This window comes from Acinonyx jubatus, chromosome A3, assembly GCF_027475565.1.
Source record: "Acinonyx jubatus isolate Ajub_Pintada_27869175 chromosome A3, VMU_Ajub_asm_v1.0, whole genome shotgun sequence".
In the NCBI taxonomy this organism is placed as follows: Eukaryota; Metazoa; Chordata; class Mammalia; order Carnivora; family Felidae; genus Acinonyx; species Acinonyx jubatus.
The window spans coordinates 126,381,032-126,394,248 of NC_069388.1; the positions used below are offsets into that span (position 1 = coordinate 126,381,032).

At 37.9% G+C, this 13,217-nt stretch overlaps 1 protein-coding gene across 3 annotated transcripts in view; it reads left to right on the forward strand.

Annotated features, from left to right (window-relative positions):
• NBAS (NBAS subunit of NRZ tethering complex) overlaps positions 1–13,217 on the forward strand; it is a 331,328-nt gene that overhangs the window by 56,471 nt on the left and 261,640 nt on the right. For all 3 annotated transcript variants that reach the window (XM_053201218.1, XM_027077936.2, XM_027077937.2), the window contains exons 11-12: positions 4,675–4,743; positions 13,014–13,142. In XM_053201218.1, the coding sequence (XP_053057193.1) occupies positions 4,675–4,743; positions 13,014–13,142 (198 nt within the window). The remainder of the gene's footprint in view (positions 1–4,674; positions 4,744–13,013; positions 13,143–13,217) is intronic.

Here is a 13,217-nt window from a genome sequence, read left to right on the forward strand (position 1 = left end):
ATTTCTCTGAGAAATCCTATTTCCCTCAGAATATAGAAGTAATCAGAGGAATATTTCCATAAGACCCCACCACCTGCCTGCATCTGTACCTCTTCTGTCGTTATCGCAGACAAACTGTCCTTGTACCGGCTACGGCCAACCCATCTGTGTTTCTACCAGATCTCACACTTGTTCATGGAAGAATATTTTTCCTATACCATGAATTGTGCTGTCTGTTAGACTTATCAGCGTACAACATGCTTTTATTTTTCCATCATAAAAACTATTTTTTTGTTTGCCTTTGGGGGATATAGACCCCACTAAATCCTGCTACCACCCCATTTATTTCCCTTTCTTTAACGTGTTCTAGAGTCGTCTATACTTGCTCGCACTTCCTCTTTCTTTTCTCTCTTGAATTCGAATTCTGTTGCATGGGGATTTACTTCCATCATTTCACTGAAATACTCCTATTGATGTTATCAGTGGCCTCCCAACATTTTACCCATGCATCAATTTTATTGGTATTCTTTAATCTCTTCTAATTGCTTCTACAAAAATCAGTTTATTTTCCTTTCTTCCTTTCCGTTCTCTGCCCTTTTTGTACTACTGCTACTTTGACAAAACACATAATATTTGCACATTAGTTTCTGCCTTCATCCTCACCTTTCTTTAGTGTCTTAGATGTCCATTTCTGATTCAGAATGCTGTCACTTCTTGTTTTGAAGTGTTCCCAGTCATCTCTTCGTTGGGTGAAACTATCTTCTAGTAGATGTGTGTGTGTGTGTGTGTATACACACGCGCTCTTTAAGATTTTACTTTTAAGTAATCTCTACACCCAACATGGGGTTCAAACTCAGCCTGGGATCAAGAGTTGCATGCTCCACTGACTGAGCCAACTAGGCGCCCCTCTTTTAGAAGATGTTTTAAGACGGGCTCATGGGGAAAGAGTTCCTTAAGTTCTTGTATGTTCAAAATTGTTTTTTAGTAGTCTAGTATTTGAAGGAAAACGTGTGGATATAAAATCCTTAGTTTATCCTTTCTTTCATTGAACTTAAAAAAAACAAAAAACAGAAAAACCCACTACTCCATTATTGCTTTGCTTTGTATGTGGAATATGGAAATTCTCACTGAAGTTAAATTATTTTCCTTACAAAGGGAATCATACAAATAATATACAAATGTTATTTGGCCATTATACTTGAAGGCCTTGAGGATTTTTTTTTTAGTCTGTGAAATTTAATAGCTTTTCTAGGATATTTCTCAGAGTTGATTTTTCTGGGTTAATTTTCTCAGAGAATCCCCGTTGGCTCTTTCAACGTATATATCTTTTTCTATTTCTGGCAAGAATTCTTGGATTATAATTTTGACAGTGGTTTTTTTTTTTTTTTTTAAATATATGAAATTTATTGTCAGATTGGTTTCCATACAACACCCAGTGCTCATCCCAAAAGGTGCCCTCCTCAATACCCATCACCCACCCTCCCCTCCCTCCCACCCCCCATCAACCCTCAGTTCTCAGTTTTTAACAGTCTCTTATGCTTATCTCTCCCACTCTAACCTCTTTTTTTTTTTCCTTCCCCTCCCCCATGGGTTTCTTTTAAGTTTCTCAGGATCCACATAAGAGTGAAACCATATGGTATCTGTCTTTCTCTGTATGGCTTATTTCACTTAGCATCACACTCTCCAGTTCCATCCACGTTGCTACAAAAGGCCAGATTTCATTTTTTCTCATTGCCACGTAGTATTCCATTGTGTATATAAACCACAATTCCTTTATCCATTCATCAGTTGATGGACATTTAGGCTCTTTCCATAATTTGGCTATTGTTGAGAGTGCTGCTATAAACATTGGGGTACAAGTGCCCCTATGCATCAGTACTCCTGTATCCCTTGGATGAATTCCTAGCAGTGCTATTGCTGGGTCATAGGGTAGGTCTATTTTTAATTTTCTGAGGAACCTCCACACTGCTTTCCAGAGTGGCTGCACCAGTTTGCATTCCCACCAACAGTACAAGAGGGCTCCCGTTTCTCCACATCCTCTCCAGCATCTATAGTCTCCTGATTTGTTCATTTTAGCCACTCTGACTGGCGTGAGGTGATATCTGAGCGTGGTTTTGATTTGTATTTCCCTGATGAGGAGCGACGTTGAGCATCTTTTCATGTGCCTGTTGGCCATCCGGATGTCTTCTTTAGAGAAGTGTCTATTCATGTTTTCTGCCCATTTCTTCACTGGGTTATTTGTTTTTCGGGTGTGGAGTTTGGTGAGCTCTTTATAGATTTTGGATACTAGCCCTTTGTCCGATATGTCATTTGCAAATATCTTTTCCCATTCCGTTGGTTGCCTTTTAGTTTTGTTGGTTGTTTCCTTTGCTGTGCAGAAGCTTTTTATCTTCATAAGGTCCCAGTAATTCACTTTTGTTTTTAATTCCCTTGCCTTTGGGGATGTGTCGAGTAAGAGATTGCTACGGCTGAGGTCAGAGAGGTCTTTTCCTGCTTTCTCCTCTAGGGTTTTGATGGTTTCCTGTCTCACATTCAGGTCCTTTATCCATTTTGAGTTTATTTTTGTGAGTGGTGTGAGAAAGTGGTCTAGTTTCAACCTTCTGCATGTTGCTGTCCAGTTCTCCCAGCACCATTTGTTAAAGAGACTGTCTTTTTTCCATTGGATGTTCTTTCCTGCTTTGTCAAAGATGAGTTGGCCATACGTTTGTGGGTCTAGTTCTGGGGTTTTTATTCTATTCCATTGGTCTATGTGTCTGTTTTTGTGCCAATACCATGCTGTCTTGATGATGACAGCTTTGTAGTAGAGGCTAAAGTCTGGGATTGTGATGCCTCCTGCTTTGGTCTTCTTCTTCAAAATTACTTTGGCTATTCGGGGCCTTTTGTGGTTCCATATGAATTTTAGGATGGCTTGTTCTAGTTTCGAGAAGAATGCTGGTGCAATTTTGATTGGGATTGCATTGAATGTGTAGATAGCTTTGGGTAGTATTGACATTTTGACAATATTTATTCTTCCAATCCATGAGCAGGGAATGTCTTTCCATTTCTTTAAATCTCCTTCAATTACCTTCATAAGTTTTCTATAGTTTTCAGCATACAGATCTTTTACATCTTTGGTTAGATTTATTCCTAGGTATTTTATGCTTCTTGGTGCAATTGTGAATGGGATCAGTTTCTTTATTTGTCTTTCTGTTGCTTCATTGACAGTGGTTTTACATGATCCCTTTGCTACCTTCCCTCATCTGTCCTTCCTTGACCCTGCAGTATTTTTACAATCTGCTTTTGCTCAACACCAGGCCTGGTAGTAGGCGTCATGGGGACATGGGGGTTGGCAGGAGCAGTGGAGATTACACCCTGGGATTTGGTGTTTTTTGTCTTTCTTACTTACAGTTATTTTGAAGTTTGTGTTATCTTCTGTCTTCAAGTTAAGGTGAGGACATGATTTTCATATAGATTTATTTTCTACTCCCCCGCCCCACTTTTTTTTCTTCAAGTAAGCTCTACACCCAGTGTGGGGCTTCAGTTCATGACCGTGTTCTACTGACTGAGCCAGCCAGGCACCTCATATTTTTCCCTTCTTTTTCTTTTTTTGTTGGAGGAAGTATTGGGAGATACGGAGCTAAGCCACCACTGATGGCTTTAACTACTCAGAAGTTCTGATAGGAAAATTTTTAAGCTCAACAAAACTGTACTCTTCTTTGCCTTTTTCTTTCAAGGTAAAATTCATAAAACATAAAACCAACCACTAACCATTTTAAAATATACAATTCAGTTGCATTTAGTACATTCACAATGTGTGCAACTATCACCACTATCTAGTTCCAAGACATTCTCATCACCCCAAAAGGAAACCTCATTCCCATTAACTTGTCCTTCCCCATTCTTCCTCCCTCCAGCTCCTGGCAACCTCTAGTCTGCTTTCTGTTTCTATGGACTTACCTATTCCGTTTCATATAATTGGAATCATATAATATGTGGCCTTTTGTTTCTGATTTCTCTGATTAGAATAATGTTCTCAAGGTTCATCCAAGTTGTAGCATCTATCACTTCTTCATTCCTTTTTATGACTGAACAGTATTCTGTCGTGTGGATATATTACATTTTGTTCATTCTTTAGTTAATGGTCTTTTGAGTTGTTTCCACTTCTTGGCTGTTGTGAATAGTATTGCTATGAACATTTGTGTATAGTTATTTGATGGAATACCTGTTTTCAATTCTTTTGGGCGTATACTTAGGATGGAATGGCTGGGTCAAAGGGTAATTTTATGTTAAACTTTTTGAGGAACCATGAAACTTGTCTACAGCAGCTGTACCATTTTACTTCTCCCCACCCCAAGCAGCGTACTAAATTCTCTACATCTTCAACAATACTTGTTGTTTTAAATTTCTTAAATTACACCCTTCTCTCCCTCTTGATTTTATAAATGCATCTGTTAAGTCTAAAGAGAGTCTGTGTCCTATTATTTCAAATACTGGTTTCTAAATGTTGATTTCTTTTTTCTGGCATTTTTGAAGCATAAGATCAATTCGTTAATAAATTGGCTATTGTGAGTACATCTCTGACACCTATTGCTGGTTTTCTTAACTATTTCTTAAAATGTTAGATTTCTTATAGTTTTCATTTCGCGATAAAAGGATTTTTACAGCGAGGAAGCATTCCATTAATTTTTCTTTGTATGATGTGCGTTTATTTTGTAGGTACCAAAGACCCTGGGATTGTTAAGGATGTTAAGTGTCAAGTTTTATAGTCGCCCGGGACAAGAACAGGTAACTCACAAGCTTAACCTTGTGCTTCTCAAATATTTTCACCAGAGTACCTTTAAAGCACAGCGGAATGAACCTTCAGTGTTCTAGATCTTCATCTGGGTGTGCTCTTAATTGTACCCTGCGTGGACAGATCCATAAGTAAAAATTCCTGGAGCTATTCCCTGAAGGTTTGTGTGTTTTACTGTATATCATTCTTCTCTCAGTAACGAAGATTTGAAAAAAAAAAAAAAGGGTGAAGAATGAACTTAGTCCTCTTGAGTTTGGGAATGGAAGACAAATCTCCTGGAACCATTATATGTTTGACGTGTTTTTTTTTTTTTTTTTTAATTTTATCTTACTTGCAAATTTTCCTTCCTTGTCCATAATATATCCTTTTTTGTTTGTTTGTTTTTTTAAATCTGAGATTATTGAAACTCCAAGGAGAAGCAAGCCATGTTGATTCTGGGCTTCAAAAACCATTTTATACTGTTTTCCAAGAGATGCATGGATCCTTGACAAGAATGTTTGTCAGTTTCCTCCTGATGTGAGTGAGGTGCTTAGGAGCTGCCTCTGATGGAGATGGTTACTTCACTCTCTCTCTTGCTCTCACGAGAGTCTTGGCCTATATGGAAGCATCGGATCTTACCTTTTTTGTTTTGGGGAGACTCAAACTGCCTCATTTTTCTGTTTCTTCAATTTCTTTACTTACCCAAGGGAAATTACAAGAAAGTACAGAAATCTTGAGAAATCAGATGACCATTCTGGTGCTGCATTTGCATTTAATATATTTAAAGTTTGAGTTCTTTCTCTGCCATTGACTTCAACTAAGTCATGCATTCTGGATTGTTTTGGCATTGTCTCTACAAAAGTGAGCAGTACCACTGCTGTTGATGTCTGGAAAGTCACTTTCATGTTGAATCCCCTTATGGTGGCACTGTTTTCCAGTTAGCATTCTCTTCAGGCATTTCATGGAGTTTGTTTTCATTTTGCAGATGAAGAAACATATGAAAGATCAAATGGCTTGGCCTCTGCCATGGACTTAGTTCTCTGTATCGCCTCTGTTGATCTGTTACCATTTTGGTGCATGATAGCATTATTTTACTTTTTCTTCCTGCATCCTTTTCTGCATTCTCTTTAATACTATCTAGATTACTATCTTTAACAAATCTTAAGTGACTCACTTTTAAAATTCTGTTGACTTTATTAAAGCAATTATATGTCATTTCAGTGTTTATTCTTTTTTTTTTTTTTTTTTTTTTTCAGTCAGTCAGCACTCACTTTGAGCCCAGGCATAATGTTAGAGCTGAGAATAAATTGATGAATAAAATGCATTGCACTTCCTCAAGCAGCCCTCAGTGTAGTGGGGGAGACAGTTACAGAAGCAGCTGGGAAATAATACAGTCTTAGGCATTTTATAACCCCTTCTATAAGTTAATATGAAGTACCATTGAGGTGCACAAAGAGGGAGCCCTTCATTCTGGAGAGGATACTCAATTTAGAAGTGAGGGTTCCTCACACAGAAAGAGGGACACTGGACATTTCCAGCCTGGTAGCGGCATTTGCCAAGTCCTGGAAGTGTCAGAGGGCAGTGCTGGAACATTCCAGTTTGCTGGGCTGTAGACACTAGTTTTATTTGGCATATAGTATTACCTTTCAAAGAGTATATTAATAATAAAAGTTCTGTGTGTTCTTTTATAAAGAATGTTGTCTTGGAAAATTTTTTTCCCAAGGGCTTTTTATTTCCTATGTATTTTTGCAGTGTCTCCCCCTGCTCACTAGCCCCAGGTTTGTTAACCAGGCATTTGAGGATGATTTATCTATCTATCTATCTATCTATCTATCTATCTATCTATCGATTGAGGTCAGACTTCTAAACCACAGTGGGCAAGAATATCAGCTCAACTTCTTAAGGGCAGGATTTATGTTTTGCTTGCTGCTAGCTTCCCACAGTGTCAGACATACCTGGCATATAATCTGTATTACTGGATATGTTTATTCATGTTGAATGTGGGAAGAGCAGCACTTACGAATTCACCTTTAAGACTATATAGTAATTCAGAACATTTTGAATGTATGTACTAGAGTTCAGTACTTTAATTTTCATGTAGCGTGTACATTTGAAAGGTGTAATGAAATAGGAAATCACTCATTTTTAATTGTTCTGTGTAGATATGCAGTTGAAGAAAGGTAAGTTAAAGTACTCTCAGTGCTAAGATTGATATTTAAATTTAAAAGAATTACTCTCTTAGAAAGGACAGTTAAAGGTTTTATTGTAGTGTTTGAGAGAAGACACAATCCCTACTCTATTGCTGCCAGTAGTAGAGGCTTTAATTAGTGTTTTTAATTAACAAAAGATCAAATGGACGTTTGAGCTAGTAGTTTAATAAATGAGAAATAGAGGTGAAAGTTAAAATCCTGTTCATGTTATTAATTTCAGTAGTATTGGTATCACATTGCTACACAAGAGATTCAGTGAGGTAAGAGGAAAGTATCTTTTGGAAAGCTGTGGGAAGAGATTTTGATACAAGGAGGTAAATAGAATTGATAGTATGCTCAATTAAAAGGGTCATAGATGAATTCATGGTGAAAGAAGACCATGCAAATGATCTTTGTCAACCAACTCCCTTTGTGCCATTGTAACTTACAAGGTAAGACTGCCTTTCAGTAGATACTCATGGAATAGAGTAGACTGAAGCAGGCAGTAAGTGAAATTCATCATTTTCTTTCTTTCTTTTCCTCACCTTTTGTTTTTGTTTTTTTAATTTTTTGAAACATTTATTTATTATTAAGACAGAGCGTGAACGGGGGAGGGCCAGAGAGAGAGGGAGACACAGAATCCGAAGCAGGTTCCAGGCTCTGAGCTGTCAGCACAGAGCCCGGATGTGGCTTGAGCCAGATGCGGGGCTTGAACTCAAGATCATGACCTGAGCCGAAGTCGGACGCTTAACCGACTGAGCCACCCAAGTGCCCCATCTTTTCCTCGCCTTCTTTGGGGTATAATTGTAAGATATTTAAAGTGTATAATGTGATGATTGGATCTGCATATATGTAAATGAAGCTTTTGCCCCATCGAGTTAACACATCCACTACCTCACATATGTATATTTTTATTGTGTGTGTAAGAACCATTCAGGTCCTCCTCTCAGCAAGTTTCAGTTACATAATACAGTGTTATCAAGTGTAGTCATCATATTATACATTAGATCTACAAACCTTCTTCATCTTGTAACTGAAAGTTTCTACCCTTTACCAACCTCTCCCAACTTCCTCCACTCACTCCCCTGCCTCTGGTAGGCGGCTAGTTTTCTACTATCTGTTTCTAGGAGTTTGATTTTTTTTTTTTTTTTAAAGATTCTACATATAAGTGATACTCAGTATTTGTCATTCTGCGTTTGACATATTTCACTTAGCATAATGCCAGCCAGCTACATCCATGTTGTCACAAATGACAGGATTTCCTCCTCCTCCTCCTTCTTTTTTATGTTTGTTTGTTTGTTTGTTTATTTATTTATTTATGTTTATTTATTTTTGAGAGAGGGAGTGAGACAGAGTGCAGGCAGGAGAGGGGCAGAGAGAGAGGAAGACACAGAATCTGAAGGAGACTCCAGGCTCTGAGCTGTCAGCACAGAGCCTGACGTGGGGCTTGAACTCATGAACCCATGAGTCATGACCTGAGCTGAAGTTGGATGCTTAACCTGACAGAGCCACCCAGGCACCCCATGGATTTCCTTTTTAAAGGCCGATTGACAGTTTGTGTGTTTGTGTCCCCACATCCTCACCAGCATTGGTTGCCTTTTCTTATTCATAATAGCCATCCTGATGTGTGTGAAGTGATACCTCATTGTGGTTTTGATTTGCATTTCCCTGATGATTAGTGATGTTGAACACTTTTTCATGTACCTGTTAGCCATTTGTATGTCTTTTTTTTTTACTTAGAAAATGTGAATTCAGATGCTTTGCTCATTTTTAAATTGGGTTATTTGTGTTTTTTTGCTATTGAGTTGTAGGAGTCCCTTGTACATTTTGGATATTTTTATCAGATATGTGGCTTGCAAATATTTTCTCTCATTCCATAAATTGTCTTTTCATTTTGTTAATGGTTTCCTTTGCTGTGCAGATGTTTTTAGTTTGATGTAGTTTTGCTTGTTTATTTTTGCTTTTTTGACCTTGCTCTTAGTGAAAAATACAAAAGATCATTGCCACGACCAATATCAAGGAGCTTATTCCCTGTGTTTTCATATAGGAGTTTTAGGGTTTTTGGGCTTATGCTCCAGATCTTCATCTGGTTAGAGTAGATTTTTGTATATGGTGTAAGGTAGGGGTCCAGTGGGTATCCAGGTTTTCCAATACCATTTATTGAAAGAGTATCCCTTCCCCATTGTGTGTTCTTGAATTCTTTGTTGTAAAGTGACCATTTATGCATGAATTTCTTTCTGAGCTCTCTTCTGTTCCATTGATCTTTGTGCCTGTTTTTATACCAATGCAGTATTATTTTGATTACTATAGCTTTGTAACAGTAGTTTGAAATCAGAAATGGTGATACTTAGAGCTTTGTTCTTAGTTTTCAAGATTGCTTTGGCTGCTTGGGGACTTAGGGTCTTTTGTGGTACTGTGCAAATTTTAGGATTATTTTTTCTATTTTTGTGGAAAATGCCATTTGAATGTTGGTAGGTATTGCATTGAACCTATAGATCACTTTGGATACTATGGACATTTTAACAATGTTCTTTAAATCCATGGACATGGAATATTTTTCCATTTATTTGTGTTCAGTTTCTTTGATCAGTAATTTATGGCCTTTCTTGTATAGATCTCTCACCTCCTTGGTTAAATTTATTCCTAAGTATTTTATTCTTTTTGATGCTAGTGTAACAGATTGTTTTCTTAATTTCTCTTTCTGATAGTTCACTGTTAGGGTACAGGAACAGTAGTCATTTTTTGTATGTTGATTTTTGTATCCTGCAGCTTTACTGAATTTGTTTATTCTAACAGCTTTTTGTTGGAGTCTTTAGGGTTTTCTAAATATACCATGTCATCTGTAAGGAGACAATTTTACTTCTTTTCCAATTTGTGCCTTTTATTTATTTTCATGCCTAATTGCTCTGGCTAGGATTTCCAGTACTGTGTTGAGTAAAACTGGCAAGAGTGGCTTTCTTGTCATGTTCTTGTTCTCAGAGAAAAGGCTTCCCTCTTTTCACTGCCAAGTTACATACTCTTGACCATCATTCCAGCTGTTGTAATGATTAAAATAAACATGATGTTCATATTTGAGGAATATGAAAGAAACCCAGACACATTTTAACTGAAGTAAAAATTGCAGCTAAATTATATTGCTTTTGGAACTACTTAATTCAAATAGAGAAGACGAGAGAACGATTATTATTCACTTATGCTGAGAAATCTGAATACGGTAAGAGGAATTATGGTTTGAAGGTTTGAGGTTTACTTTTAGTGTGATGTGCAGTTGATTGAAAAGCCATTTCCTCTTATTTCCAAATAAATAATTTGAAAGAAATTCTCTCCCCAGCCAAGCAAGAAACATTCTGACTTCCAAATACTGCAGGCTCGGTTCACAGACTTTAGCCTGGATTTTCTAACTGTGGCTTTAGATCTTGTGTAACAGCTACTGTCAGGAAAATAAATTATTCCCTGAGCCAGAGATACTTTGTGTGCTGTAGACGCTCTGCAATGTTTCTACAAATAAAATGGAGTTTTTATTCCAGAAGGAAAACATCGTGTTTCTAAAGTAACATAGGTGGCTTGTCTATGTCTGACAGGCTGCAGTTCGGTTGCTGCTGAGAACTGTCTTCTCACTGTGCGTGTATGTGAAAGTTAAACGGGTAACTTGGACTTTAAAGAACTGCATACTTAATGTGTATACACCTAATGTCTGGATTTGCTTTACGGTACTCCAGGGGGAAAAAAAACCCAAGAACATTGTGGTGATTGGGGAAGGGTTTGTGAAGCAAGTGTGAAAAGTTGGTATTTGTTGATAAGCTGGTTGTTGGTTCCATGGGTATTCGTTATACTCTAGTTTCTACATGTGGGTGTAAGTGCAAATTCCTACAGCAAAATGCTTCAAGAAAGGAGTGTTAAGTTTTCAGCAAGGAGATCATAGTATCAGATGAAACTTAAGGGGATTCAAGAAGCCACCAGTTTAAAAGCAAGTGGTAACATTTTAGTTCTTCATGTCAAGAGAGAAAAGGAAGGTAAGAGGGAGAGAAGGATTAAAACGAAGCATAATTTAGCATATTCATTTATTGTTTTCTAGATCACAAGGCTATTGTTAAATTATTCACATTACACAATATACTTTTGTTTGTTTTTGTTAAAGAGATTCATCAACTTCCCATTTGCTTTCAGAGCACTTTTATTAATTGGTTAATGAAGCATTTATAATACCAGGGAGTTCTCATACAGACCACTGGTGACTAATTATTTAGGTGAGAAAACAGTAAAGTATACTTGATCATGATTGCTGCCAAGGAGCATGGAGCCTCCTGGAAAGGCTGTGGCACTGGGGACGGCAGTGGTCACCGTGCGGTGGAAGTGACTTGGGCTGGGACTGAAGGCGGCATCTAGCTCAGGTACTGCTATCTATACTAGAATGATCTTCAGCAAGTTTCTGAACCTTTGGGATCTTCAGTTTCTTTGTCTGCAAACTCTGAAGAATGCAGGGAGAGTTCTTGAGAATGAAAATTTATGCTTGTGATCCCACCTGCTGCTAAACCATGGAGCGTATTGACCAGAGTTGTGAATGGAAGGTGCTAGGCCCTTCGTCTTCTCTTCCTGACCTCCTCTCCGTCACAGAGGAGGGGATGGGATGTAGTTAACATTTGCTCTCAGTGCTTTTGCTTTTATTGCTTCTTTTTGTATTTTAATCTTTCTTACATTTAATTCTGGCAATCTGGGATATAGACGTGTTATATCCAGTTAAAGTGACTTTAGTCCTTAGTGAGGAGATTAGAGGATGCTAATCTTCTCATCTATGTACTCATCCAGCAGTGTTTCTCACTTTCTGAAATTGTTCTATTTCCTTTTGATGACTAATACGCCTTAGTCATTGTAGACCTGAGGACTTAAGCTTGTGTCTGTAGAGACCAGGTAGATAATGTGGTGAATTGAGCCAGGCATAATTTTTTTTTCCTTTTTTTTTTTTTAAAGTATAGTCATGTGTAAGTTTCAGATCATAGCTAGTATTTGACCTTAATCGTAGGGCCATAACCAAGAATGGTGGGGGCTTTGGCTTACTGGAAAGCTTATGATCCTTTGAAGCATGCATATGCTGTCCAGCCCCACCTGATTATTGCCCTGGTGTGACCGGGTAGCGCACTCACCCTTAAAAGGTGGTGGTGGACTCTTGTGTTGCCAGATTTTCTAAATGCTAAGGACACATATGGTTGTAGGCTGTCATTTTTAGGTCTGATTTATTATTTGTGGGTAAACTACCTTAGACGCTGCTTTCAGTAAATGCTTGAGTGGGCAATAGATGTCCAGTTAGTGTTGGTTTGATTCTTCTGCTTCTGCTTAGGCGATGAACAGGGGACATCTCTGCTTGTCTGGTTTCTCATCAAGAAAGGACTGAGAGATTGTGTGGACAAATAGGCCTTGAAAAGACAAGACTTTCTCTGTGCACCCCGTGCTTGGCCATGTAAAATCAGTGTATTAACAAAATTTCTCTTTTCTGTAGCAGTGAGTAGATTCCTCATGTTTACCAGGAAATCTGGAAAATAAACACTCCTGGTGCCCCTTAAATTAAGGAATGCATTTCCCCCCTGGCTGCCTCTGTTCCCATCACCATTGGACCTTCTTTTCTGCCAACTCTCTTCTTCCTCCTTTCCCTTCCCTTTCATCCACACAGCATAAATTTGTGGCCTGTGACAGGATATTCCAGATATTGTGTACATATAGAATCTTGTGAAAACGTGAACCCCAAATTCAGGAAATTCACCATCTGGTCAATATCGACCCATAAAAGTTAATGAGAACTCATGGTAATTGATGTGTGATGTAAAGGAGTGTTTTTATAATGCTCATATATTTGGTTTTTGGTTATATGTGAATTATAACACTATAAAATAGGTTAAAAAGAAAAAAAAAACTCCTTAAGAGTAAGAGTTCTGTTTCTTTATGCTGGAGCACATTTATAGTGTATGAAGCTGTTGGAACCCTTTAATATGAGAGATCATTTATGACATGGCACCCTCTAAAGAGTGTTATTAAATTCTGGAGGTTACTTCTATTCAGCTACAAGTTCCTTGATCTGACATTAATGTAATATTATTGTATAGGATGGGATCTTTAAGATGAGCCTCTCTCCAGATGGGACCCTCCTTGCTGCCATTCATTTCTCAGGGAAACTAAGCATCTGGGCCATTCCGTCTCTGAAGCAGCAAGGGGAATGGAATCAAAATGAGCAGGTATGTCTGTTGATTATTATTATTATTAGAATGGTTCTCGCTTAAGGGTGAGTACTGACAATAATGCTTTCATTT